The sequence below is a fragment of the Theropithecus gelada genome, chromosome 14 (genome assembly GCF_003255815.1).
Source record: "Theropithecus gelada isolate Dixy chromosome 14, Tgel_1.0, whole genome shotgun sequence".
In the NCBI taxonomy this organism is placed as follows: Eukaryota; Metazoa; Chordata; class Mammalia; order Primates; family Cercopithecidae; genus Theropithecus; species Theropithecus gelada.
In genome coordinates, this window is record NC_037682.1 from 81,052,031 (window position 1) to 81,079,068 (window position 27,038).

The 27,038-nt window shown below is 36.2% G+C and overlaps 1 protein-coding gene across 1 annotated transcript in view; it reads right to left on the minus strand.

The window, feature by feature from the left end:
- GRM5 (glutamate metabotropic receptor 5) overlaps positions 1 to 25,456 on the minus strand; it is a 516,353-nt gene extending 490,897 nt beyond the window's left edge. Inside the window, exons 1-2 of the mRNA XM_025356721.1 lie at positions 25,256 to 25,456; positions 10,676 to 11,536 (exon numbers count right to left, since the gene is read on the minus strand). Coding sequence (XP_025212506.1) covers positions 10,676 to 11,336 — 661 coding nt within the window. The 5' untranslated portion in view covers positions 11,337 to 11,536; positions 25,256 to 25,456. The remainder of the gene's footprint in view (positions 1 to 10,675; positions 11,537 to 25,255) is intronic.
- Positions 25,457 to 27,038: the final 1,582 nt, after the last annotated feature.

The window sequence follows — 27,038 nt, forward strand, 5'->3', positions numbered from 1 at the left end:
TATGTGCCAAGCTTGATACTAAGTGCTTTATATTTCGTTTTCACAACAATCTTATAGGGCAGGTATTTTTATCTCAATTTGATAATGAGAAAATTAAATTTACTTGTCCAACGTCCCTCAACTAGCAAGACTATTAATCAGCATTTGTACTCAAATTTGCCTGGGTTCATCCTACTACTTAAATGAGAATTATTTCAAAGGATCAAAAAACAGATTCCAAAGATATTTTTGCAAGAAACTGTGAATTTAAGTTATTGCACTGTAGGTTACTCATTTCATCAAACTACTTTTATAATACTTTTAAAAGCACACTCTCATAAATTACCGTACTATATTTTACAAATAGTATTTGGTCCAAGATTCTCATTCTCAAAAGAAGTCTAAATTTTAGACTTGACTATATATCAAATGAAATTATTCATATAATTTTGGGGACACTCGGAGGAAAGTGGAAGAAGATTGCTACTTTATATATTTAAACTTGTGCCTTATTACACATAGTGCACATGTGGTGCAATATGACTTGTTTATGTAGCCAAAAAGTTATCTTGTAAATGGCACAAATGCCTTACATTATATTTTATGTGCTTGTACCTGTATGTCTGTGTGTGTATGTCGGGGGGGGGGGGGGGGGTAGAAATGTTAATTTGTTAAATGTAAATGTTTAATGTCAAAATAATGTCAAAATGATAATATTTTTGGCATTTATTTCTTAGTGTACTATATTGGGATATTAAAAATTAAAGTGCTTCCACACTGTCTTTATCACTGATAAAAACTAGGACTAGAAACTCTCCTGACCTCCTTGTCTAGTATCCACTCCATTGTCCTATCCTGATGCATATACCATTTACCAAAATTATATCAATTATTTACATAATTGGTATAATTGTTCAATGAGTAACCTACTGTGCAATGACTTAAATTCACAGTTTGTTGCAAATGTATCTTTGGAATCTGATTTTTGACCCTTTGAAATAATTCTCAATTAAGTAGTAGGATGAACCCAGGCAAATTTGAGTACAAATACTGATTAACAGTCTTGCTAGTTGAGGGACTTTGGATAAGTAAATTTAATTACCTTATTATCAAATTGAAATAAAAATATCTGCCCTATAAGATAGTTGTTCAATGCTTCTATCATTTCCTACCATGGCTGCCATGAAGTTTTTGCTTGTTTTAAATAAGACCTAAAACCCATCACTCCATAAAATATAAACTAAATGACATTGTCACAGAAGAATAAATTCGTGTGTATCGGTTACATTTCTCTAGAAAAGTATTTACGAACATCGTGAAAAATATAAGTAGAGTAAGTCACTTTTAAATTTTATTTTTTTAGCTGCAAGACATAGAAGAAATATCTTTTAAATGGTAACACACAGGCTATTTATGGTTATGTGTAACTAAAGTGAAATTTACAAAATATCTAACCTATGATGTAATACATGTTAATATTTATATTTTACTCTAGTCTATTTTAATGTATTCTATATTAAATTCTGATTTCAACCCTCTAAATTGGTTTTACAAATAACTTATAAGTTATGATCCACTATTTGAAAAAAAAGAAAATAACACGGACTAGATAATCTCTTTCTTTAGAATCTCTTTGTGTGTGTGTGTGTGTGTGTGTGTGTGTGAAAATCAATGTGTAAATGTAACATTGGGCTGAAATCACTTTACAAAGTTCCCTAAAATAAATGTATTTCACTATTACACCTCTTGCCAAAACATCTCCTCAATTCAACATTTGAATGTTTGATAAATCTTTCTGGAGTATTTGCAAATGTGCCAAAATGAGATTTCGTAACCCACAGCCCTGATGAATTCCAAATAATTGTCTTTCATATATAAGGCTACATCATTTAACAATATATCCTCCTGCTCTTAAAAAATTATATACCATATTGCTTCCTGCTATTATCAGCATCTGAAGGACAGAGTGTGGAGCCTGTGATGGAGATGTAAATAGAAACAACCAAGCACATTCTGTGTTTATCATCAGACTCACAAAGAGGCCTTTTATGAGGTCAACTTGTTGCCACAGGCCTCCTCCTTAATTTGTTTTCTTTTCACTATAATTAACCCATTCCATGGGAACAAGGAAAGGTGCTGCTTTGAAAGCTAGATAAAAAGACACAAAAAATATGCTCAAAAGATACTCTCAGTGGGGAAACAATTAGGGTTTTTTGTTGTTGTTGTTTCCCAGGGAAGGAAAAAGAACCAGGCGATGTCCATTCTGCTTTTCCTTGGAGCCACACCTACTCCAATGTAAAGGAATGAGATTTAGATTTGTTTCAAAAGAGTTGGCCTTGGGTCCAAATCTTTGTTCTGCCACTAACTTTAGCTGCAGAAAAAAATCACTCTTTCCTTGTCCATTCTACTAAAATGGCTACTTTATCAGACTGTGTTATGAAATAAATGAACAAACTAACCAAATTTAAAGTATAGTATATGTGGTCAGGCATGGTGGCTCACACCTGTAATCCCAGCACTTTGGAAGGCCAAGGCAGGCAGATCACGAGGTCAGGAGATCAAGAACACCCTGGCTAACATGGTGAAACCCCCTCTCTACTAAAACTACAAAAAATTAGGTGGGCATGGTGGCATGCACCTGTAATCCCAGCTACTCAGGAGGCTGAGGCAGGAGAATTGCTTGAACCTCGGAGGCGGAGGTTGCAGTGAGCCGAGATCGTGCCACTGCACTCCAGCCTGGGCAATAAAGTGAGACTCCATCTCAGAAAAGGAAAAGGAAAAGGAAAAGAGAAAAAAGAGAAGAGAAGAAAATATATAGTGATTATGTTTCAACTCACAGAGTAATAAGATCTCAATGGCATTTGATTGTCAACATTGGGAATTATCAAAAGAACAAACAGTCCAATATCGTTCTTTCCTCAACTGAGGTTTAAGTCTATTTTTCCAGAGTCCTCCAAGTGATTGTCCATTCCAGGTTTGTGCACAAGGAGTTACAGAGATCTAACTCACTACCTCCTAAGAGAGGCAATTCCTTTATTGAACAGTTCTGCTAATATAAATTTTTTTTTAATTAAACCATACTTTGTTACTCTTGTATTTTAGTAATTAGCTGTCTCTGTTAACTGCTGCCCATACAGAGTGAAGCTAGCTGTTTTCCACCTGAATTTACAAATATCTAAATAATCAAAATATGTAAATATACCAGATACCTAAAGGTAGCAGTCAGGGCCTTGCCATGCCTTGTCTTCTCTCTACTAAATTTATTCTCTGAGGATATAATTTCAAATTGCATAACCATTTGGGCTACTCTCCTTTGAACAGGCCCTGCTTGGTTGCATTTGATACTGGTCTTGCTCTGTCACCCAGGCTGAGTACAGTGGTGCAAACTTGGTTCACTTCAGCCTCAACCTCTTGTCCTCAAGTGATCCTCCTGCCAGTCTCCCAAGTAACTGGGACTACAGGTGCACACCACCATGCCTAGCTAATTTTTCTTTTCTTTTTTCTGTTTCTTTTCCTTTTTTTTTACCTTTTGTAGAGATAGAGCCTTATTATGTTGCCCACCCTATGTCCAACGTTTAATGTAGCCCAGCTGTAGTCTGCAGGAATTTGAGCATAGCAAGTCACAGAAGCTTAGTCTTAGAAGAAATCTGTAAGAACATCCTTTGTAGTGCCTTTCTGTATTAAAAAAAATGATGCAAGGAGTTGAAGTGACTTTCTTGGAGTCACAGAGTAAAATCCTTAGTTCTCATGTCAGTTATCTTACTTTTGGCACAGTTAGTCATTTTATTTTTCCAACTCCAAGATAGTATTAATGTATTCTTCATATTTTATATACTCACTATGAAATTAACAGGATAATGACAAGACTTACAGAAGAGCCTGCAAAAACAAAAACAAAAAACAAAACAAAAACCTTCTAGTTTAAAGGAGATGAGGAAAAATGATAAATAAGAAAGAAAGACAATGTCAGTTGTGGTAGCTCACACCTGTAATCCCAGAACTTTGGGAGGCCAAGGCAGGTGGGAGTTTGAGACCAGCCTGGGAAACACAGTAAGGCCTCATCTCTACAAAAAATTAAAAATTAAAAATTATTCACACGTGGTCACATGTTCTTGTAGTCCCAGATACTTGGGAGGCTGAACCAGGAGAATCGTTTGAGACCAAGAGGTTGAGACTGCAATGAGCTATGACCATGCCACTCTTCTTCCGCCTGGGCAATAGAGAGAGAGACCCTCTCTCAAACAAAAAAAAAAAGAGAGAGAGAGAAAGGGAGAGAGACAAAGAAAAGGGAAGGAGGGTAGGAAGGTAAGAAGTTATAAAGGAAGGAAGGAATGAAAGAAAAGGAGGAGGGAAGGAAGAAAAAAAATTCTCAAGATACTCCCTCTAGAGTTTTGAGGATCTCTATTCTTGCTTTCTCTTGTATGCTTGTTTGGGTTTTGTTGGGCAGAATTTACTGTGCATAATTTGCTTTTCATTCTGTGTTTTATGTGTTTCAAGCTGTACACTGGAACATAAACATCACACAGCATGCCCTCTCATTCCCCAGCTTTCCTTATGCAGAAGTGACTTCAACAGAAGTGGCTGAACACTATCAACCTGGAAGCTAAAAGGTTTTAATGGCACCTGGAATAAGAGTGACCAAGGGAAAACATGCATTTGTATGCAGCTGCCATCATAAGATGGGTAAATAGTGAGTAACTGACAGGCTACATACTAAGATATGATCTTCACATTTAGGTAAGCATCTGATTATTTAGAACTGTAGAAGTGTCCACATTTGCAAATCACCAGAGATATTTACGCATTATGGGGGAGCAGTGCAGTGAAATCCGCTAACAAAATTCCTTTTAACTCAGCTTATTCATCCTGGACATGGAGTATCTGTGAGAGTTTTCTAGTATTTTCAGCAATTGATGATAACAATGGTGCCTAAGAGAGAGGAAGGTTGATGCTATCCCAGGAATTAGTCTCTTATCGGTGAGCCAGAGTCCAAGCCAGAAATTGTATCATCAGAAATGAATCTCAATATAAACACTGCCCAAAACACATGTGGATATGTCAGCAGACTCTATATTTTTCTCTGAAAGAGGCAATAACTCTCTTAGAAATTACTTACTGAGTCCATAGGCTATTCCTTCTGGAGGGAAGAGGAGGGAGTGCCCCTCTAAACACTCTAAACCAGGGCTATCTGTAATTTTTTCACTGTTAGCAATGAAGTTTCTGACAGTGATATGTGAATATGAAAAATTCTTTCTTTACAATTAGAGTTACCCACTGTGTTTCCCAGATTATGGATCCATGATCCAACTTACTAAAGAATCCCCCTAAAAGTCTCTGCGTCTTCTAAATTGTATATATTGTTAAGTCAGTGGTAATCAATACAATTATACAATCAATCCATAATTTCAAAGATTTCTGGGGATCTCATGTTTTCAGAAGTTTTGTGGACCAAAGGAAAATCTTTCAGAGTTTCTGCAAACCTTCAATATGACCCAGGAAAAGGAGAATTTCATCTAATTTACAGATCAAGAACAAAGGGAGCATGCTATTTCTTAAGGCTAATTTTTATTTTTATTTTTTGAGACAGAGTTTCACTTTTGTCACCCAGGCTGGAGTATAATGGCAGCATCTTGACTCACTGCAACCTCCGCCTCCCAGGTTCAAGCAAATCTCCTGTCAAGGCTAATTTTTAGATGAATTACTTCATTTGTGGTCCCTTCTACTATTTCAGATAGTTATTAACACTTTCAGTCAGTGATTTAGAAATATTGGTGCCATTGAGATAAAGGGAGAAGGAATAAAACAATGCAATGGAGAGGTAGAAAAATGGCACACAGGAACTTGCATAATAATCTCCAACAATGTTTTAGAAACCAAGTTCTGGACAGAAATCTTGAGTTCCAAGACACAACTCTGCAACTAATTATCTGACAAGCAAGGTAGAGATATGTGACCTTTCTATCTTAGTTTCCTTAACCGTAAAATACAGAAGATTAAATGCTGGCCTGAGACCTGTCCAGTGTTAACATTCTATGGAATGAACAGTAGTTTATGTGTCTTTATTATTACCATGATCATCCCAAAATTTGTTTTAACTCTCAGCACTATTCAACTCCTGGAAAAACAAAATAAAGTCCTTTAAAAAATTATTCAGTAGCTTCCACAGTGGCATTTATTATTTTTCCCAGCTAAATTGTTGTCTTGATATAATGATAATTAGTAGAAATGCTGAGATGGGAAAAGTGAACTCCCACTTTTTAGAAGTCAAACAAACATATAGACTATGAATCACACTGAAGTTCCTTCAATCAAAGCTGGATTGTTATCACATTTTTAAGTAAATAATTGATGGGAAGTCATATCATAACCTGAAACTGCAATTTCTAGGTTAACGTGAAGACAATATTTTTAATAATGTATGCTACCAGTGAAATTTATTGGTACATTTTTCTCCCCAGAACATCACTGATAATTTTTTTGCTGTAATAAATTAGCATTCCTGTCATTAGACAGAAATAATAACTTCAAGAACCAGTGAAAACAAAAAATGAGGTGTAGCATGAACAGGATTTTACAATTAATCAAGGGAGTCATTTTGACACCTCATTTTTATAAAGAAGCAAAACTAAAAACTTACAAGTGCCTGCTATTTATCCACATACTATATATTCATAAATAGTGAGCTATGTACTTTTCTAACACAAATTTTTCTATTCAGCAAATAGTCTTTGAGCACCTATTATATGATGGGCATTCTAATAGGCCCTGTGGATATACTGTAGATTTTCAAAGAAAGTCAGGAAAACTAGTGAAGTGTGAAATCTTGTCCATCACCCAGAAAGTACAATATAATTTTTTTTGTATAAAACGCAATGCAATAATTACTTTTCTCAATAATGTTGAACTAGACTAAGGTAAAAAATATAATAATGAAATATATTCAAGTGCTTAACTATTTAAAACATTCAGACTTTAAGGGAACTATCACATCTCTAGCCACAGAAGTATGGGCAAAGCATTTTAAATATTCCTTCTTTCCCGCAGCATATATTATGTTTTATTTCATATTCAAATTTCAAGAATATTAATACATGGTAATTTATTTCATTTTGCTTTTGAAGTTTAAGCAGTAGCATCTTATTTGGGAGGAGGGAAGTTAGAGACTAAAGTGAGAGGGATGAATATGTTTATACTGAACTCCATCCTGAAGGCATTTTTTATTGCTCACAATAATAGTCAGCTGGGTAATGTTGAGGGTTTCAGCTGGGCTCAATTATGTGATTGCAATTAGCTGTGGGTTGGGAAGGCAATTTTGTTGATCTGCATTGCATGCTCTCACATGTTTGAGGTCAACTGGTCTAAGATGCACTCATTTGGAAAACCTGGGTGCTCTCATACTTCACAGAGTGATGATAGGGTTCCAACACAAACTAGGAAGAAAGTTCTCACGTCAACCAAGCGCTATTGGTCAAAGTAGTCAGAAGGCCAGTGCTACATGAAAGTAAAAGGGAATTATCGAGTCAAAAGCAAATGATGTGAATACAGAGGAACCGTTAGTGGAAGTCATCAATGCAATCTGCCACACTGCTAAACAAGCAAGCACCATCAATCCTGTGTCATCATGGACACATGTACCAAGGTTTGCAAAAGTACTAAGGCGAAGGACCCTTTACATTTCCTTAGTGCAGAGAAAGTGATTTTACCTTTGTTCTGAGTCATCGCATATTCCTTTCCTCTTCCAAGCTGAAGAGCTAGTTTGATCTACTCTTTAAAAATACTTTCTTTTTTTTCTTCTTCTGCTTTATACTATGAATCTCTTTGCCTAGAAGTTCTAGGCATAATTTCTGCGTAATAAAACAAATAAATACCCAGTCACACGGCCTACGAAAGCCATAAATCACAGGAAATAGCAAGTGTAAGAGATTAACATTGAAACTGAAACCGAGTTTTCCTTGTACACTCCTCTGGAATTCTGTGATGATATACACTTTCTTGAAGAAATATCTTGTGGTACCTGTGACACAGTATGGTTAGGTTTAAGTATAAAATACATAGGCAATTAGGAGAAAAAAATGTTTTTTGAAAGTAGGACCATATCTTTTCATAGACCTTAATGGTTCATGTGAAAGCATTTGGAAATGTCCATACTCTTCAAGAAAGAGAATATTAATGGAACAAAGGAGAATAATTATAAGAACATGAAGATAAATTATCAGGTACTGGGATTAATTCTCCTGATGCTAGAGAAAATCACCTCAACCCAGTGAGAGAAAGAGACTGGATGATAACTGACACTATCATTTCATGGAAGATCCCACACCAAGACTTTCTGAAAAACCAAGTGGCAAAAAAAACAAGCATGGCCTTGGAGAGTTCCCACAGTACCCAACAAAGCTGTATCCTGTTTGACTCTCATTTTTCTGATCCTGGAGGTGAGCTTCACCTTGTGAAAATTCCTACCATGCCATTCTTATACTGATAAATCATAAGCCTTAACGCTACATCACCTCATTATCCACATACTTGCTTGGGATAAAAGCAAGATAAATATTTCTTGACACAACCACATAAACAGTAAGCAAAGCAGAACTTCTTCCAACCTTTGAATGTCCAATTCCAAGGTCTGTTCTCTCCTGAATCCTGGTGGTACAACCTAAATATTTTGCCTTAATTTGGCATTGCAATTTCTATTGTCTTTTGTTTGCCCACAAATAGAATGTTTTCATGTGATAGTTTTATTTCAGTAGGTAAATTATGTATTTAATATAGAGCTTAAAGTGTATGTATATAAAAATTATGCATAAAATATTCCACCTCATTTCTTAACTTAGATTTCTTCTCAGAAGCAGCAACTCTTAGTAGTTTTGCTCTTCTCTGAGAACAATTCTATGAATATCCAATCAATTTGTTTGCATAAGAAACCCTTTTAGAAAAAATAAAATGTAATATATACGGAAATGCACCTTGTTTTTTTCACCTAAGATGATCTTGGAAATTGTAATCATTACCTAATAGAGTATCTCATTTATTTATTAGCTATGTGATAATGCATTGTTTGAATGCATCATAACTTATTTTAGTAGGTTATTAGATTGCTATTGGGGTAAATTCAGGATAAAACAACAGTTTAACTAGTAAAAGCCAAGGGTCATGACTAAGAGTTTCCCTTGGAGCACAACTGAATTAGCATTTGCCACACCATGACCAAACCCTGCTTTTCTGAAGCTAGAAGGGAGTCCCTAATAAAATGTATGATTTATTTGAGGCAAACCAAAACATACCTTTATAATTGGCCCTTTCAAACATTTTTACTTTCTCACCTATTCATATTTTCTTATGCTGTTCACTGAAAGCCATCCCTGCTAATTTTCACCAATTGTCAGTATTATTCTTGTTAAATTTCAACTGTCAAATTCCATTTCCTTCTGTAAGATTCCCACCATGACCCCCATAACCACCGAGCGGGAGGTGATTTTTTTCCCCATCAATTTCCTTTAGAGTCAGATTTGTAACACTGTGTCATCTTGAATTATGATTATATAAGTATTTGTGCATACTTACATTTGCCAGATTGAAATCCCATTGAAGTCTGTGATATACGAAACAAAGGGCTATCCTTCACAGGCCTGTCTTGCATATATATTTGTGCATAATATGTGTTGCATAAATATATTCCTAACCTCTGAAGTGGAGTTAGTAACTTAATTCCACATTTTACTGGACTGAAATGTTTGGACTATATTGATATGTTAATGCAGAATTTTAAAAATCTCAACAAATACAATAATTCGATGATTTATAAAAAGTATTTCGTATCTTCTTCAGTACTCTATAGTGTTAATATATACATTTTGTTATTCTAGAAGAAGAGCTGCATAACAAGTAAGTCTCCCCGTTTGGGTCACAAACTCTGGAGGTCAAAACAAATTTTTTCCAAACAGCCTTGGTCAAGAACTAACAAATAATGTATACAAATGATTTTTAAAACACCATAAAAAGCAAAGGGCTACTTATTATTCACTGTTATAAAGCATCAGTCAGATTTTTCTTTCCTCACTATTCTTGGAGCATCAAGAAGCAATACATTTTAAAGCAAACATGTTGAATTATTTAAAATTATACTTCTCAAATATGTTCTACACAAAGATAAAATTAATTTATCTCCATTTTGGATTTGACCATGAATTCTTCTGAAAAAATAGCTGTAAGACTAAACTTTTTGGTAATTCTCTATAACAACATACCTAGGTTAGAGCTGGCTACTACCTTCAGTGCAATGTATATTTATGTGTACCTTGCTTTAACTATTAGAAACAATAGGCACCTAGAACAATCTTGAAATGACAAAAATATGAGATGTACAATGAAGATAGAGACTTAAAAACCTCTAGTAATGAATATAGAAAGATCATTATATCAGAAGTATAATACAGCATCAGTATAGCAGAAGGAAATAATGTAATTCACAATTAAAACAAAATTATATTTAACCAAATATCGGCCACATACACCCTCTTGTAGTTTAAGTCTATGTCTCTCTAGATATATGTCATCCAGTCTGTTCTTATAGTACTGTTATAACTGGGACAATTCAAAATATCCAAAATAATTAGGAATAGTTTAGTCTTCCCAAACTTGAAATTTTAACCGTTGAGTGTATAATAATAGATACTCGATGTATGCAAAGAAAACTTACCTTCTGTGTGCACAGCTGATACATAGGTCCAGTTGTACCTCTTCACTATGTCCACCATGGCCCTTGCCTGTTGAGCATCTGAAGGCACAACCCTCATGAAATATTTGAACAGAGTCTTGTCACTCAGATCCATGCTGGTTGCCGAATAAGCAATCTGAGGTATGTTGAAAAGCTGGAGCAAGTTCTGGACCTGAATGGCTACAGAACTGGAGCCAGGCCCAATGACCCCTACTATGGGCTTCTTGGAGCGGAAGGAAGAGGAGGAACCATCTACACAGCGTACCAAGCCCTCTTCCTCTTCTGAAGAAATGAGGGAATCTCTTATGAACTCAATGCTCTGCTCTAGGGCCACAGCCGAATGCCAGCAGGAATCCCTTATCTCACAGCCCAGTGTGATGTTGGGCAAGAGCGTAGGGTCTGAATTGATCCTTTCCAGGGTATGTAGCATGGCCTCCACTCTCTGAATGCCATACTGTTCACGGACCGCCCCACACTTCCTCTCATGAACTTTGTCCACAGTAGGCTGGTGATGAACAGAAAAGAGAGCTCCAATAATGATGTCACCTGGCATGTGAGCCACCACCCTCCTCTCACTGGACTGTGCACTCCCACGGACATCTTCTTTCAAAAGTAAGACTGACAGGATCAACAGAAGGACCATTTTAGGGAAGGAGTTCAAGCTAATAAAGATAGCATGGTGGGGAAAATTCAGGAGTGTTCTGATAGATATGAACAAGCGATGTCCTATGTTGAGTCGCAAATCAAGAAATTAGCCAACAATTCACATATATTCTCTATAGGACCATTGTGTCCCCATGTACCATTCAGTTAGATGATCCATGTGGTCACGATCTTCTAAACCTGAAAAAAAAAATAATAACATGCGTCTTTAACAAACATAAGTGCAACTAGTTTGAGGAAGTTCCATAATACATGTTAGCAGAAAAAACATTTTGATGATGCAGATAACAAAGAAAAAATAATTCAAAAATGTTTCTGACTTTCCTTTGTCTGCTTCCTTTATGATTTGATGAAGCAGCTGATGTAGCTTCTTGACCCTGCCTTGCTTAGAGTAATAGTCTTTATTTGTTCACCTGCAATACACAAAACTAAACCTTGTGTGTCGCAGTCAGAACTGTACTGTACTCTCAGGCAGAGATGACAGAGCATTCTAGAAGCAAAACTACACCAGGAACAGAAAACTTCAAGAAGTATGCACCCCAAAATATTAAACATTGGTGATCTCTCGGTAATGAAAGTGTGGCTAACTGTTGTTAAATTTTCATTATGCTTTCTTTTCTTTTGAAATATTTAGCATTGAGCATGTAATTAATTATGCAATTACAAAAATAAAATTATCTTTTCAAAAATACCCCACATAATCTCTCTCCAAATGCAATGTCAAACAAGTTGAATAATCTTCCCAGGAATAAATAAGTATTGTGTCTAATTATTGTGGAAGATATAACAAAAACAAATGAAGAAAGGTGGATGTTTCATGTTAAACAAACTGTAGAAGAGAAAGGAAAAGGTTTGGAAATTATAGAGTACAATGTCCCCCAAATAGGCAGCAAGGAAGTGTCAAATTAGCACCAATTTTTAGAGAAAATAATATTCACATTTCAATCCCTGTTCTTCTATTAAGAAGTATTAGTAAACTGTTTAACCTCTCGGGACCAGAATTTGCTCACCTGAAAAATGGGGATACTATGTGCTAGGCTGTCCCCTATGTGAATCAATACAAGATATCAACTAAATAAATGCTTTATAAATTAAACAGGGAAAATATATATATATTTTTTTCAAAACGACATCTTTTTGTTATTAAATTTTCAAGGGCATTCTGTGGCTAGGTCGTGAGGACAGAAAATTCTCTGGCAACCTACTTGGTCCTCCAGAGAGACTTCAAAGTAATTACAGAGTCTTGTAATAAAATTCACAGTAATCAGTCCTCTAGCCCTGATCCAGAAAAAGATTCCACATCACTAAGGCTCAAAAGTCTAAAAGGATGTATGTTTGGAACTATTCTGCCAGGTAGAAATTTAGTATAGCTGTGAATGTCATCATCTATTTCAATTTAAATTCCTGGGAAGAAAGAAATTTTGTCCCAAATTTTCTATGGCAAATTCTAGCATAATTTGTAAAAGATAACTGACAAATTAGTGATTTGATAACTTAGGGGAATTGTGTAAGAGACTTACTTTGTTATCAACTTTGCCAGCCAAGGATCTCAAATTATTTTAAAGTGACTATCTTTTTAATCACCAACTTTCAAAAACAGGTGATGTTTCTTCAGGAATGTATGCAAATATCGCACTTTTACAAGAATACTAATGGTTTCAAAGGTCGTCAAATCTACAAAAATTTAAGACCAGACACAAAACAAACATAACTTGAATCATATTTCTAATCCCTCCTACCAGCATTTTCACTATTTCCTTCTACTGTTTCCTATGGCAACAGAGAAAGGCTTCCTCTGTACAGCGACAAAAGCTTAAATTTTTAATATTTCATCAAATAATCAGATGTTGCAGAATAACTAGACATTTGGGAATATATAGAAAAAAATAATTTTGGTACAAAAGTTGGCATTGTAGACACGGAGGAACAAATGAAGACTAATGTTAGTTTTGTCATTGGCAAGTCATTTGAATACTACCAAATCTTTCTTTCACTTTCCTTAGACCCAAAATCTAAAATAATTATTCTCACAGTCATGTGAATTCTACTGTAGACAAAAAGAAAAATCTGAAGTTAAAGAAAGCACAATTTCTGATGAAATCAGAATGTTAGTGAGTGAACCAATAACAAAACAGGACTCATTTTTTATGTGAAAACATAAAAGTGATATGAGAGACCTAGTGTCCCGTCAGCTCATGTAGCTGAAATATCAATCCCATGCATTTTATTCATTTAAGTTGTTTTATGAAACCCCTACATATTGAGATACAGTATATATATTAAAACACTAAAATATTGCCTTTTGAAGTTATGCGAAATTTGTTACTTATTTCATTTAACAAAAAATTATTAACTATTTAGTGAAAGAGAGTAATGTAAAAAAGAAGTGTAATAATATTCATTGGTAAGTATCATTATTATCTTTCTTTGAGCACCTAACATGCCTCATCTATTCATTAACTCATTTAACAAATATTTATAGTATGTATATGCTATTATTCTGTCCTGGGAATTGAATATTCAAGAGTAAGCAAAATATACAAGCGCCCTATACTTGTGGGCCTTACATATTGGTATTCTAAAGGGTAACTTTAGCTGAAACCTGATGAATACAAAGAAAAGTAAAGATCAAATGATATTTCTGTCTTTAGGTCTTTGGGGAATCACCACACTGTCTTCCACAATGATAGAACTAATTTATACTCCCACCGCAGAAATACTATTCAACCCTGCAATCTCATTACTGGGTGTATACCCGAAGGAATATAAATCATTCTATTATAAAGACACATGCACACATATGTTCATTGCAACACTATTCACAATAGCAAAAACATAAAATCAATCTAAATGCCCATCAGTGATAGACTGGATAAAGAAAACGTGGTACATATACACCATGGAATACTATACTGCCATAAAAAATGAGATCATGTTTTCTGCATGGACATGGATGGAGCTGGAGGCCATTAACCTCAGCAAATTAACACAGGGACAGAAAACCAAATACTGCATGTTCTCACACATAAGTCAGAACTGAATGATGAGAACACATGTACACATAGTGGGGAACAACATACTCTGGGGCCTACTGGAGGGTGGGAGGAGAGAGAGGATCAGGAAAAATAACTGGTGGATACTTGACTTCACAACTGGGTGATGAAATAATATGTACAACAAATCCCCATGACACAAGTTTATCTATGTAACAAACCTGCACATGTACCCCTGAACTTAAAATTAAAGTTAACAAAAGAAAAGATAGTCCCAGCTACTCGGGAACCTGAGGCAGGAGAAAGGTGTGAACCTGGGGGGCGGAGCTTGCAGTGAGCAGAGATCACGCCACTACACTCCAGCCTAGGCGGCAGAGCAAGACTCCATCTCCAAGGAAAAAGAAAAAGAAACAGAAGAATGAAAAAAAGCCAGTCATGTAAAATGCATGACTAGAACATGAAGAACATGGGAGGGATGGTGATACGAGGTGAAGATGGAAAGACAATAAAGGTCCAGGCCATGTAGGATGTTGTAGGCTCTTACAAAAATTTTTTATGTTGGCCAGGCATGGTAGCTCATGCCTGTAATCCCAGCACATTGAGAGGCCGAGGCTGGCAGTTCACTTGAGGTCAGGAGTTCAAGACCAGCCTGACAAACATGGTGAAACCCCGTCTCTACCAAAAATAGAAAAATTAGCTGGATGTGGTGGTACGCACCTGAGGCGGGAGAATCGCTTGAACCCGAGAGGAGGAGGCTGCAGTGAGCCAAGATGGTGCCACTGCATTCCAGCCTGGGTGAGAGAGTGAGACTCCGTCTCAAGAAAAAAAAAGTAATAATAATGTTACGTACAACAGAAAGTCATTGAGGAGATTTAAGCAAATGACTGGCACAATTTAGTCTTAGAATTATTCTGGCTGCTCATTTTTCTGGATAATCAATTGAAGAAATCTTATAAGGAAAGCTGTAATAATCTAGCGAGAAATGATGGTGACTTCTCTATGACTGGTGACAGTAGATATGAAGAGAAGTGGTCACAGTCAGACATATTTTCCAAGTTGAATCAACAGTACTTGCTGATGGACTAGATGTGAGTAGTAAGGTAGAGAGAGGAATCAGGGTCTACTCCTAGGCTCTAGTTTGAGAGCCTAGTGCATTTTGACAGCATTAGTAGAGATGGGATAGACTAGTACATAAACAGGTGAGGGGCAGAAGAAAATTAATGATCTTTTGAAAATGCAAAATTTTAGATGCTTTGGAGGTATCCAAGTAAAGATGTCAAACAGGAAAGTGAATATGTAAGGCTGGACTCAGGGGAGAGTTTTGGTTTAGAGATGTAAATTGAGGGTCATCAATATATAAAATATTTAGAATGCATGAAATCACCTGGAGAGGAAGTATAAATATTGCAAAGGTAGAGCTAAAAAGTAAGCTCTGCTGAGGGGCCAGGTTTGAGAAAAGCCAGCTATGAAAAGGAGGCAACCCAAAAAGAAGGTAAAGTGAGAGTATGTGATGTCATAGAGGCCAAAAGAGAATGTTTTAGGTACTTTATTTTTAAAGACATATAAAAGGCTTACATATTTCAGAGAAAAAAATGTATCTGATTCACCTGGAAGATACTATATTCCATGTACACACTATATACCCTGAAGATTTCTGACACAATGACTATGTCTTTGAGAGTGTCTGTAAGTGTGGCAAATGTATACCAATAATCCTTACAACAACCCTAAAATGTAGGTACAGGCTGAAAACCCCTACATAAAATGCTTAGGACCAATATTCAGATTTCAGAATCTTTCAGATTTTAGAATAGTTACATTATACTTACTTACTGCTTGAGCGTTTTCCAAATCCTAAAATCTGAAACTGGAAATATTCCAATAAGAATTTCCTTTGAGTGTCACACGGGTACTCAAAAATCCAGCAATTTTGAAGCATTTCAGATTTTCAATTTTTGAATTTGGGATGTTTGAACTGAATTATTACCTTCATTTTACAAATGATGTAATGGGTTTTGATAAGTTAAAAACTAGCTGAACACTTAGAAAATAATGGAGCTGGAATTTATGCCTATGCCTGTTGATTTATAACACATTGTTTTAACTATTCCTTGCTGCTTCACAGCCCCTTCCTACCAAAAAAAATAAAAGATATTACCAATGTCCATGAAAATGAGAAGGGCCACCCAGACACAATTTGAACATCCCAGAGATATAGAATCTTACAGGAGTTGCCTTTCAAACTACACAGTAAAGAGCATTCCAGGGAAAAGATGATTCAGCACATAGAAACACAGAAGGTGCAGTGTATAGGTTATCTAGTACAAGTATATTTACATTGCCCTGATATCCATCCTAAATTACAGCTCATCAGATTATAAAGCAATTACTGCTTTATACTGCAATTACTGTAGTAATTGCTTTATAATCTGATGAGGCACATAATAGCTATGAACTTAGATACCTGGAATATACTTAAAAAAATTATGACATAGAAATGCGAAAGAACTGTGCTATTACTCAGATTTTATAAGGCTAAATAGAAAGTCATCTTATGTGCAATCAAGATGCAAGAAATTCATGGAGTATAAATTCCAAATAGACCTGAAAGGAATACATCAAATCTATCAGCATTACTCATATGTTTCCTATAAATGTTTATTGAGTAACTATTCTGTACCAACACCCTTCTATGCCCCAGGGACCCAGTTATGGACAAAATAGATATAAATTCAAATCATTATGGAGCCTGTACTCTAAGGAATTTTGCCAGACAACAAACAAAATAAATATGTAAAATATTGTGCGCTACACGGTGGCGAGTGTTTAAAAAGCAAAAAACAAAATGCAGTGAAGCAGTATAGAAAGTGCCAGAGATATATGAAATTTTGAGTAATGTGGCCAAAGAAGCATAAACTGAAAAAAATAACATTTGAGTAAATAGCCAAAAGAATTAAATGAATGAGTCATGCAGATCTCTAGAAAAACAACATTCCAGTTAAAGGATAAAACAAATACAAAGCCTCTAAGACAGACTTCTGTTTAGTGTGCTGAGGAGTAGCAAACAGGCTCGTGTGGCTGTAGAAAAGTTAAAATGCAGAGAAAGGAAGACATGGAAAACAAGAGATAATGTGGTGATGTTGAGCCTATTTGGACTTTAAAAGACTTTGGCTTTAACATTTCATGAGAACGTTTTCCTGGGAGGATTCTAACAGAGGAGGAACACATTCTGCCTAAAATTTTAACAAGAATAAGGGCACAAAAGCAGAAAACGAATAGCAATTAGGAAATTTGCACTAACTTAGGTGAGAGAGATGACAGTGGTTGGATTGAAGATATGGTAAGTGCAAGTCATACTAACTGTAAAATAAGTTATGTATGCACATTTTACAGAGAAAGGAACTGAGGCTCAGAGAGGTACAGAGGCTTGGCCAGGATTCCCAAGCAAGTGAGTAGTAGCAGAGTCAGGAGTCACATTTAGAACGTTTATTGAATTTTATCAGTTTCATGGCATTCAATTACACGTGTGTACCAATATTTAATTATTCCTTATTGTTAGATATTAAGGTTATTTATAGATTTGTCTTAATATCATAATGTTGCATTTTACTTGCTTTTGAAAGTATTTTTGTAGCACAATTATCTAAAGATGGTATTTCTGGCATTAACGTTTCTCATAGTTTACAATTGATGAATGTAAAGTATAAAAGATGATATCAAATTCACTCCCAGATCTGTCTCATTAACATAATCAATTCTGAGAACTATCCAATATTCTTTCTGTGAGGACCTACGCTCTCCTGCTTCTATATAAGTTCCTGGGTAAGGACATTTCTCTTTGTGGTGAGATTTCTCCTGTGCAATCTCACCACAAGATTCATTCATTATTTTAACATGTGCCTAGCAAAAGAAAAGACAAAGAAAAATACCATAATACTTTATTTCCAACGTAAAGACCCTTTTTTCATACTTGATCTCACATCTACCTAAAAATGATACTTCTAGAAATATCTAATAACCCCTATTTCTTATATTAGGAAATAAAGTCTCAAAGAAAAATTATTTTCTTTAGTTTATAGCTTTTAGATGGTAGGGATAATATGTCAGTAGAAATAAAGGGGCAGGTTTATGCTATAGATAATGGGGAGGCATTAATTCTTGTAATGATAAAAAGCTTTTAAAATGTTATGACCTACAATCTAATAATATGGTGACATTTAATTCACTAAAAGGTGGGTAAATGTATTAATAGTTTGATTATATAGTATATTAGCTCAAGAACTTATTTTCAGAAGTATGCTTTATTGAGTGTTATTTTTCTGGATCCTTAGCATAGTAAATTAATTACTAGCACATTATAGAAAACAATAGACATATTTTAAATACATATAAAAGTATTTTGCATCAGGTAACCACACACTCTCATGTTATATCCTAAATGAATACGAAAAAGAGATATTGATAGGTAAACTTTGCCATAAATTGCAATCTACACTATAATCAGATTCACAGCTCACATTGTCCTTTATTTTCAACAATCTTCTAAAATACTGACCATCTTTCTGGCACAGATGTCTCTTATATAACTTAATCTCCACACAAGCAAATCACACAGCTCAGGATTCAACACTAAAATGATTTCTTCTGCCTGTTCAGTGGCCTCATCACAAACAGTCAGGGGTGTCAATATTGCAAATGCCATCAATGCATCTGATACATTTTTCTGAAAATAAGTGCATACCATAGATAAGAGATATTCTGAGGTGCAATGATACAGAGAACCCTGTAGTCTAAGCAAAGTTCTATTGTCATTACTATCTCAATCACACATTTGTGACCTTGTAAACAAGAAAATGCAGCATCCACTGTTTAGCCCCACAAAGCATAGGCCACATTTTAACTGAAACCCCCTCAACAAAAAAAAGGGCCATAAAACACTATTGTACAAAGATGAAATCTGTAATTTTATCCATTAATTAAAAAGTTCTGGCAGTAGAAAAAAACTCACTAAATGACTGTAAATCATTTAAACAAGTGGTTTAGTAGTCTATGAAGACCTGGAACAGCCTTCTGCAGCAAAGCAATAAAAATGATGCAATCCACAGTTAACTAGTGTCAATTTAATTATAAAGCAGGGATTTTACACTTTTACCCATCCTGTAGCCTTCAGCTGATTTCTCGTTATGAAGGGTATACCTCTGAAGACTGCAAAGCATTATTCTATATATTACCTATCATCAAATGCTTGAGACTGTGGTTTTACCTTTCTATAACTTGATCTCCACTTATGTATTAATAGATAATATTTATCAAGTGCCTTCTTTCTGCTAAATAATGTATAATAATTATTTGATGTAAGTCTCACAAAAACCCTGTAAGGTAGGTATATTTACTACCTATGTTACTACCTCTAGAAATTGAAGTTTAGAGGTCAAGAATCTTATCCAAAGTATCAAACCTATAATAAATGGCAGAATCAGGACATGAATCCAACTACATTTGGCTCCAAAGCCCATACTTATAAACAAATCATGAGATCTCCCCCAATAAATAAATGAATTGATTATACAAACCTTATGCATTGGTTGCAAAGCATTTTGGAGATCCTGCTTTCCATTAAATTCTTATGTAATGTCCACAAATTCATCAGAAAGCATACAAACAAATCAAGTAAATATTGGAAACTCTGTTTCCTAGCATCATTTAGATAAGAGTTTCTCAACCCGAGCACTATTGACATTTTGGACTGGATAATCTTTTGTTGTGGGTGGATGTTTTTTGTGCACTGTTGGTTGTTTAGCAGCACCCCTGGTTTCTATTCACTAGATGACAATGCCATCCCCTCCCAGCTCTGATAAACAAATATATCCTCAGATATTAGCAAATGTCTCCTGTATGTAAAGTCAGTTCCAGTTGAAAAACACTAATTTACATTAAAGTTATCCTGGCAAGGTTGACGTAATCATGAAAGAAAAGCATAACTAAGAGCCAATCATCAGGACACATCAGTCTTACAAAGCCTCTACCTGAAACTTCCAAATAATGCTAAGGAGAGAAGGTTGAAATAGGCTTCCTTACTCAATGTTTATGTAGTTATTTGTCTGTATTATCTTGTTTAAAAGGTAGAAATTTCAATTTGAGAAAGACAAATTTAAACTGTAAGAGTCAAGGTTTATATTGCCTTACATTAAATATGCATAGTTCTAAGTATCACAAATTATAAGAAATGAATGTGAGGAGAGTATCCTACAATATACTTCCCAAACTCAAAGGCTGCTTTTGATATGAAATGCAAAGTTCATTATAAATTTAACAAGACAATGATAACTTTATAAAGTAATTTACACATTGATTTTTAAAATTTTACTTATTTTTAAACAAATGATATAATAGTGTATTATTTACTTCTATATCTTTGAATAATTCTACATTACTATGCATTTAGACAAATCATTTTTTAAAAAGTATTTTTATCATTCTTCTGTAAAATATAATGACTGTAAGAAGGTTGCATTATTAAAGTGCTCACTATTATCATTGTGATTACAAGTTTTCATTTTCCTCAGAACATTTATACTCAAAATTTTAAAACCCATGACCTGAACCAGAATTATTGTGAACAGCTAATCATTAGAGAGTTTTTCTTGAATCTGATATATTTGCAAGACCAATAAAAATCATATATGCATAAAATATATTTTTGCATGTAAGTCTTTCCTTTACACTTCTTCTACAGTCTGACTAAAAAAGGAGATATTTGAGACAGCAATTATGTATCATTTTGATTTCTGATTATCTTCAAGCATTTGCACATTTTCAAATATTCTTGAATATATGAGAAAAATAAATATTTGCACATTCTCTTGTAGAGGAAGGGCTGCCGACTCAAAATTAGTAGAATTCAAAAAAATTGATATATGTGTCTAAGCTGTAGGTCAGTATCATAAAAGTTTGGAAATCAGATGATCCTAGATTTAAATACCTGCTCTGTCACCTTTGTTTGTACCATGGGACATTGGACAAGTTATTTAATCTATTTTAGTATTACATTTTATCATTAAAGTCAAAAAATAAAAATAAAACACAATCCATAGGCTAGTTGAACACTAAATGTAATAACACAGGAAACGCAGAAAACTGGACATCCAAAGGCCTGGGTAGGATTGATAGTTTATGCTCTGTTCACTATGGATCAGACACTTTATTTTTTAAATTTAATTTATTTTTCTCTTTATTTCTTCTAAAAATGTAGGGTACATGTGCAGAACATGCAGGTTTGTTACATATGTCTATGTCTGCCATGGTGGTTTTCTGCACCTATTTTTTTTTTTAATTTGTGCAATTAATTCATCATATTCACTCGATGCCATGTACTGCTATAACCCATCCCCCAGTTTGAAAATAATGAAACTGAGGTACATAAATTTAAGTAACTTGCCTAAGGTCACATAAGTAGTAAGCCACAAAGCTGAGATTCAAACTCAGGCAATTTGAAGCCAGGACCTGTACTTCCAATCATACCACAACTCACTGGCAACCACAATAAAATAATCCCATGATGTTTAGTGTTTAGCCACACCACAGAGTAATGCAGCTCAATACAATGGAAACAGGGTAAGTTTTAGTGCCAAACAAATCAAATCTCTCTCTTTTGCATATATATGTATATATGTTCCCATTATTTCTCTTTTTACATATATGGTAAAAGATACATACATACATATACACACACACATATATATGAGTGAAATATTTTTTCTTATTTTCAAAATGGGGGATGGGTTATAGCAGTACATGTTACTGAATGAGTATAATTAATTGCACAAATAAAATGTCTGACCCACAGAGAACACTGCATAAACTACGCACTGTTTTTTGACAATAGAATAAAAAGCTTAGTTTTTATAACAGAAAAGGAAAAACAAATAATGCCTTATATTGTTGATATGATAATTAAATAAAATAACATACCTAGTGCTTAGCATGATGCCTGATGTGCTTAATAAATAGTAGTTATTAGAGCAGGGATGAGTCTGCACCAAGACTTTTGCCTGGTGGCCCTTTTGACAAAAGTTATATATAGTTAAAATATGATTTGGACTGGTAAAATATAGATTTTCATCTCCTTTCTATGGATTTAAAGGAAATGAAAGCAAGCCTATGCCTTAATGCTTTTTAGAAACACATTTTAAACAACTAAGATAAAGGAATACCAAGATATTATCTGATTTACAAATAATTGAAAATTCAAACATCAAAATTGAAGTTTCTTTTCTTGGGTTATATAAATACATCATGCACTAAAAATATTTCTTTTCATGTTCCCGTCTTCTTATGTTCTCCTAAGCTTCATTCACTGACTAAAATGACAACTAAATGATGCATCAGGACTAGAATTAATATTTCTCTGAATATGAATATAACACATATTTCTAAACTGCAGAGTCTTCCTGCTTTGTAATAACACATCTTCAATATATCCAACCTTGATACAAACCAAATCAGCTTTATCATATAACATATATATATCAACATATATAAAGGTAGTATCTAATATTTTATAAAGTTGGTTCATACATGATCTATCTATAGACATATACATAAAAATACCTCACATGTACATATATATAATATAATAAGTATGTGTAAGTTAAAATATTTGGATATAGCTCTGTCTTCATCCCATGAGGATAGAAAACCTGGGATAAAATTGGTATACAAAAAAATATTTTTAATGATTAACCTCATCTTACATTTTCTACTTGTAGTATCACCTACCTTTCATTGACACTTAATTTAGTTTCTCTAACTAAAATTATCATTCTGTAAAAGACAATATAGTAAGACTCCTATAAAATATTAAATGGGTTTTGGAAAGAAATAAGAAAAGTAGAATTATTAAAATGCTTTAGTCACAAAAGTGAGCATCTTTAATGATATAAGTCATTTTATCATGAAACACAACAACATTAATGATCAGAACCCAAACTAAAAATGGTATATAGTTAATCAAGTATTCCCAAAGTCTGGATAGTTTGTGCTGCTTGGATAAAATAGATATGAGTGAATTTTTCAATTTCCCCGTGGGTGTTTGTCATCATGTCCATAAGGTATACTACAAAGTGATAGTAAAGGTCTGTGTCTACCTATGGAAGTAAAGTGAAAAACTTGGATTATTCAAATACCATCTTCCTCTCCCAAATAATCTCGACATATTCTTTCATAAGTGAACATTGAAGAGTTTGGGCTTTTTGTGAGTGTATAGCCCACAGCCAAAACATTCCCATGTGATAGCACAAACCTCTAGGGGGTGCAATTAAAATATCTAGATTGTATATTTTGTCATGTGGAGTGTAAATGACTAGGGAAAGCTTTTTCTCTTAAGAGAAGCTGATATTTAGGAAGTGCTATGTATAATTTTTTCCTAAGAAAGCTTGAAAGATCTGTCCAGAGTGCTGACGAGGTTTCACGGGGAGAAGGCTGGAAATTGATGGGGTACACACTACTAACCCAATGAGATCAGGATGCAGTATTTTCAAGTCCCAAACCAATGGCCTTTTTAAATTGAAATAAACATGCATAAAGGACAGAAATAGCCACAATGGATTCTTACATGTGTAATTACATTGACGGAACTGAGAAATTAAAGGAGAAAACTCCCTGCACTCCATAAAGAAAACAGCAAAAAGCACACCTAACAATAGGTAGCATACCTGAACGCTCCATAGCTGACAGTAGAATGTCATGCAACTACGGCTTCCACAGAAAACCCCTGCTTATGTCCCACTGGAGGAAGGGCTGCACGTAGTCCTGGTCAATGCACCTTTGGCTGCTTCAAATGGCCAGTGCTCAGCATTAGAGACACAAATTAGCTCTAGCTTTGTCCTGAGAAACTCTGAACAATGAAATACCATGTAGCGAATGGAGAAGAAGGTGAAAAGGAGAAGCTGCCTTTTCACTGGTCTGTATCAATTGCTTATTGAAAAGTAAAGTGTTGGAGAACCTATCTGCCTGGTTACTCGATGTTACAGTCCAACTAAGGCAGCATCAAGATTGTGTCTAAATAAGCACAAGCGCTTGTTATCATTTCCTAAATCTCCCTTCCACACAGCAACTCCTCTGAAGGGAAATGAGGGCAGCTGTAAATTCAAGTACCAGGTGCAAGAGCCTTCCAGGTGGATCTGTCACTTCCCTGGAGAGGTCCTAATGCATGTTAGGCTCGGGTCACTGGCTAGCCTCCACACTCAAGGGCCTGCCCTGGGTTTTCTTCCCTAAGTCGCTGTAGCCTGGGCTTCCTCGTTGGCATGCTGATCATGCTCCCGCCGTGGGATAACTAGCAGGCTTTGTGTTCGAGGGGGAAGACAAATCCATGGAAGAGGAAAGAGCGGGAGGGCTCAGGCTGGTGTTCAAAGAGAGGCAATATAGCCTGAGTGAAAGAGATGTGCTTTCAGCACCACCCGCTGTCCCCCCTCTTCCTGCAGCAGGCGCCAGGATGCGACCGCTAACCGATCTATTGAAAAGCAGTTCTCTGTCCTCTTTCCCTCTTCACCTTTGCTTCTCACAATTCCGAGCCCTCGGGTGGTTTGCGGGAGCACACTCTGCATTCGAAACCACGCGCACCTGGCCTTAGAGAGCGGGAACTCGGATGCGAAGGCATGCAGAATCCCCTTTTCAACCTTTGCAGCTCTTCCCTCCTTCACCCCATTGCTCGCGCCTTTTTCCCCAACAGGTTTAATTAAGGCTGTTCGCAAATGGAGTAGACTTGAATCTTGTCGGCTTTGGCCACCCCCGCTCCACCCGCGTCCCCCTCCCCCAATAAAACTATGAGCTACTCAGCAAGCTTATAGATCCTAAATCCTTCTCTGGCCAGGGAACATTTGGGCACACAGATACTTAGCAAGCTTACCCCCCTGTTGGCTGCGCAGCGAGCAGTGAGACTCGGTCTAGCTAGCCCCCCGAAAAGTTGGGCCACAGGGATCAGCGGGGCAGAGCCGGCCTCTCCAGTCCCCGGCTTCCCCCCCAAGATGATCTCAAGCTCATCCCCTCCGCTCAGCGTGCGCAGAACAGCCGAGCTGAGGGCGGCGTGTGCAGCAATCTCCCCGCTACTGAGAAAGGGGGGAAGGGGGGAAGGGGAGAGAGCGGAGGAGGGAGGGGTGGTAGTTTGTATTTATAGAGAAGAGTTCTTTGCGCAACTTTTTGGTGCCACCAAGTGGCACAGTGAGTTCCTTTAGGAACACAGACTCCTGGGTGAATCTGGATGGGTAGACCAGCTCTGCAAACAGATGCTCACATGGCAAGGGAGTTGGAGGCACTCCCAGGACTTAGTTTTCACATGTTTACCGTCATATCTCAGCACCTGGGATACAGATCCCTAAATTCTAATAAGCCTGTATTGAGTGAGAAAGGGCACCTGTGCCTTCCTCAGACAGGTGGAAGGAGTGTCAAGGACATGGTAAGTCCCAGTTGACTCCTAGGAGTATAGACATCCTTGTCTCAGGAGGAATATCCATTATCTTCTTCTTCCTAACCCCTCTGCCCAGATTACGTTGCATTTATGTTTTACTCTAAAACCTTCTTTTTGCTGCCCTGACTACCTAACCTTTAAACTGGATTGGCACTTATTTTCCTTGCCACCAAACCTTCGTCAATGCTAACCTTAAAAATAGCGTATGACTTTAGACTGGATCTGAACATTTCTAAACAGCTCTCAGAACTCCAAGTTCACTGAGCTGCAGGCTGGAGGTCGGATTTTCCTCAGTCATTTCCAGAGACCTCTCAGCATGCATTATCCTGACAGCACAGTCAGGATCTTGCCAACTGCCTTTAGTACTTTGAGGAAGAATCCCCTGAAGCTTCCTTTATCCATATTTTATGAGTGTTCTTACTTCTTAGTATGCAGATCTTCAAACACATACATCAACACTACTGCATGGGACCTTCATGTCCCCAAATGCAGAATATCCTCTACATTGTTCAGTAGAGAAACTGAGTACATGAAGGTTAAGGGGCTTGTTCAAGGTCATGTTTTTCTAGAGATTAGTCCAGGAACTACCTAGGGTAGAACTGAATGAACGCAGTGATGCCAAACCCGATCACCCTGTTCTTGTTCTTTCTACTACCCCACTCAGCCTATTCAGTCATATTCAGCTCCCTTGTCTTCCCTCTATTCATTTATTTGGTTCTTTCGTTACCCCTCTCTCTCTCTCTCTCTCTCTCTCTCTCTCTCTGTGTGTGTGTGTGTGTGTGTGTGTGTGTGTGTGTGTGTGAGATTATCCTCTGCCAAAGTTCCATACAGGCACGAAGAGTAAACATGTCTTCCCGGCTCCACTGGGAGTATATGAACTTGAGTTTATAGGTCCAGAGTTGCAGGTGCACCATCTTTACATGACCCACAGTTCTAGAAAACCTCTCCCTCCTAGTACTGTAGTCCTTTTAGAAATGGAACACTGACATTTACACCCAATAGGGTCCCTTCTTCTCTGCCTTTTTTTGGGGTGAAGCACCAACAACTGCTCTTATTAGCTCCCCCAAACACCTAATGGGCTCAAAGATAGAGGAGCCCCTCTCCCTTCCTAAATCCATGCCTTTCGTGCACATGTATCGGTATGACAGACACACACACACACACACACACACACACAGAGAGAGAGAGAGAGAGAGAGAGAGATCCAAACGTATCCTTTGGCTCG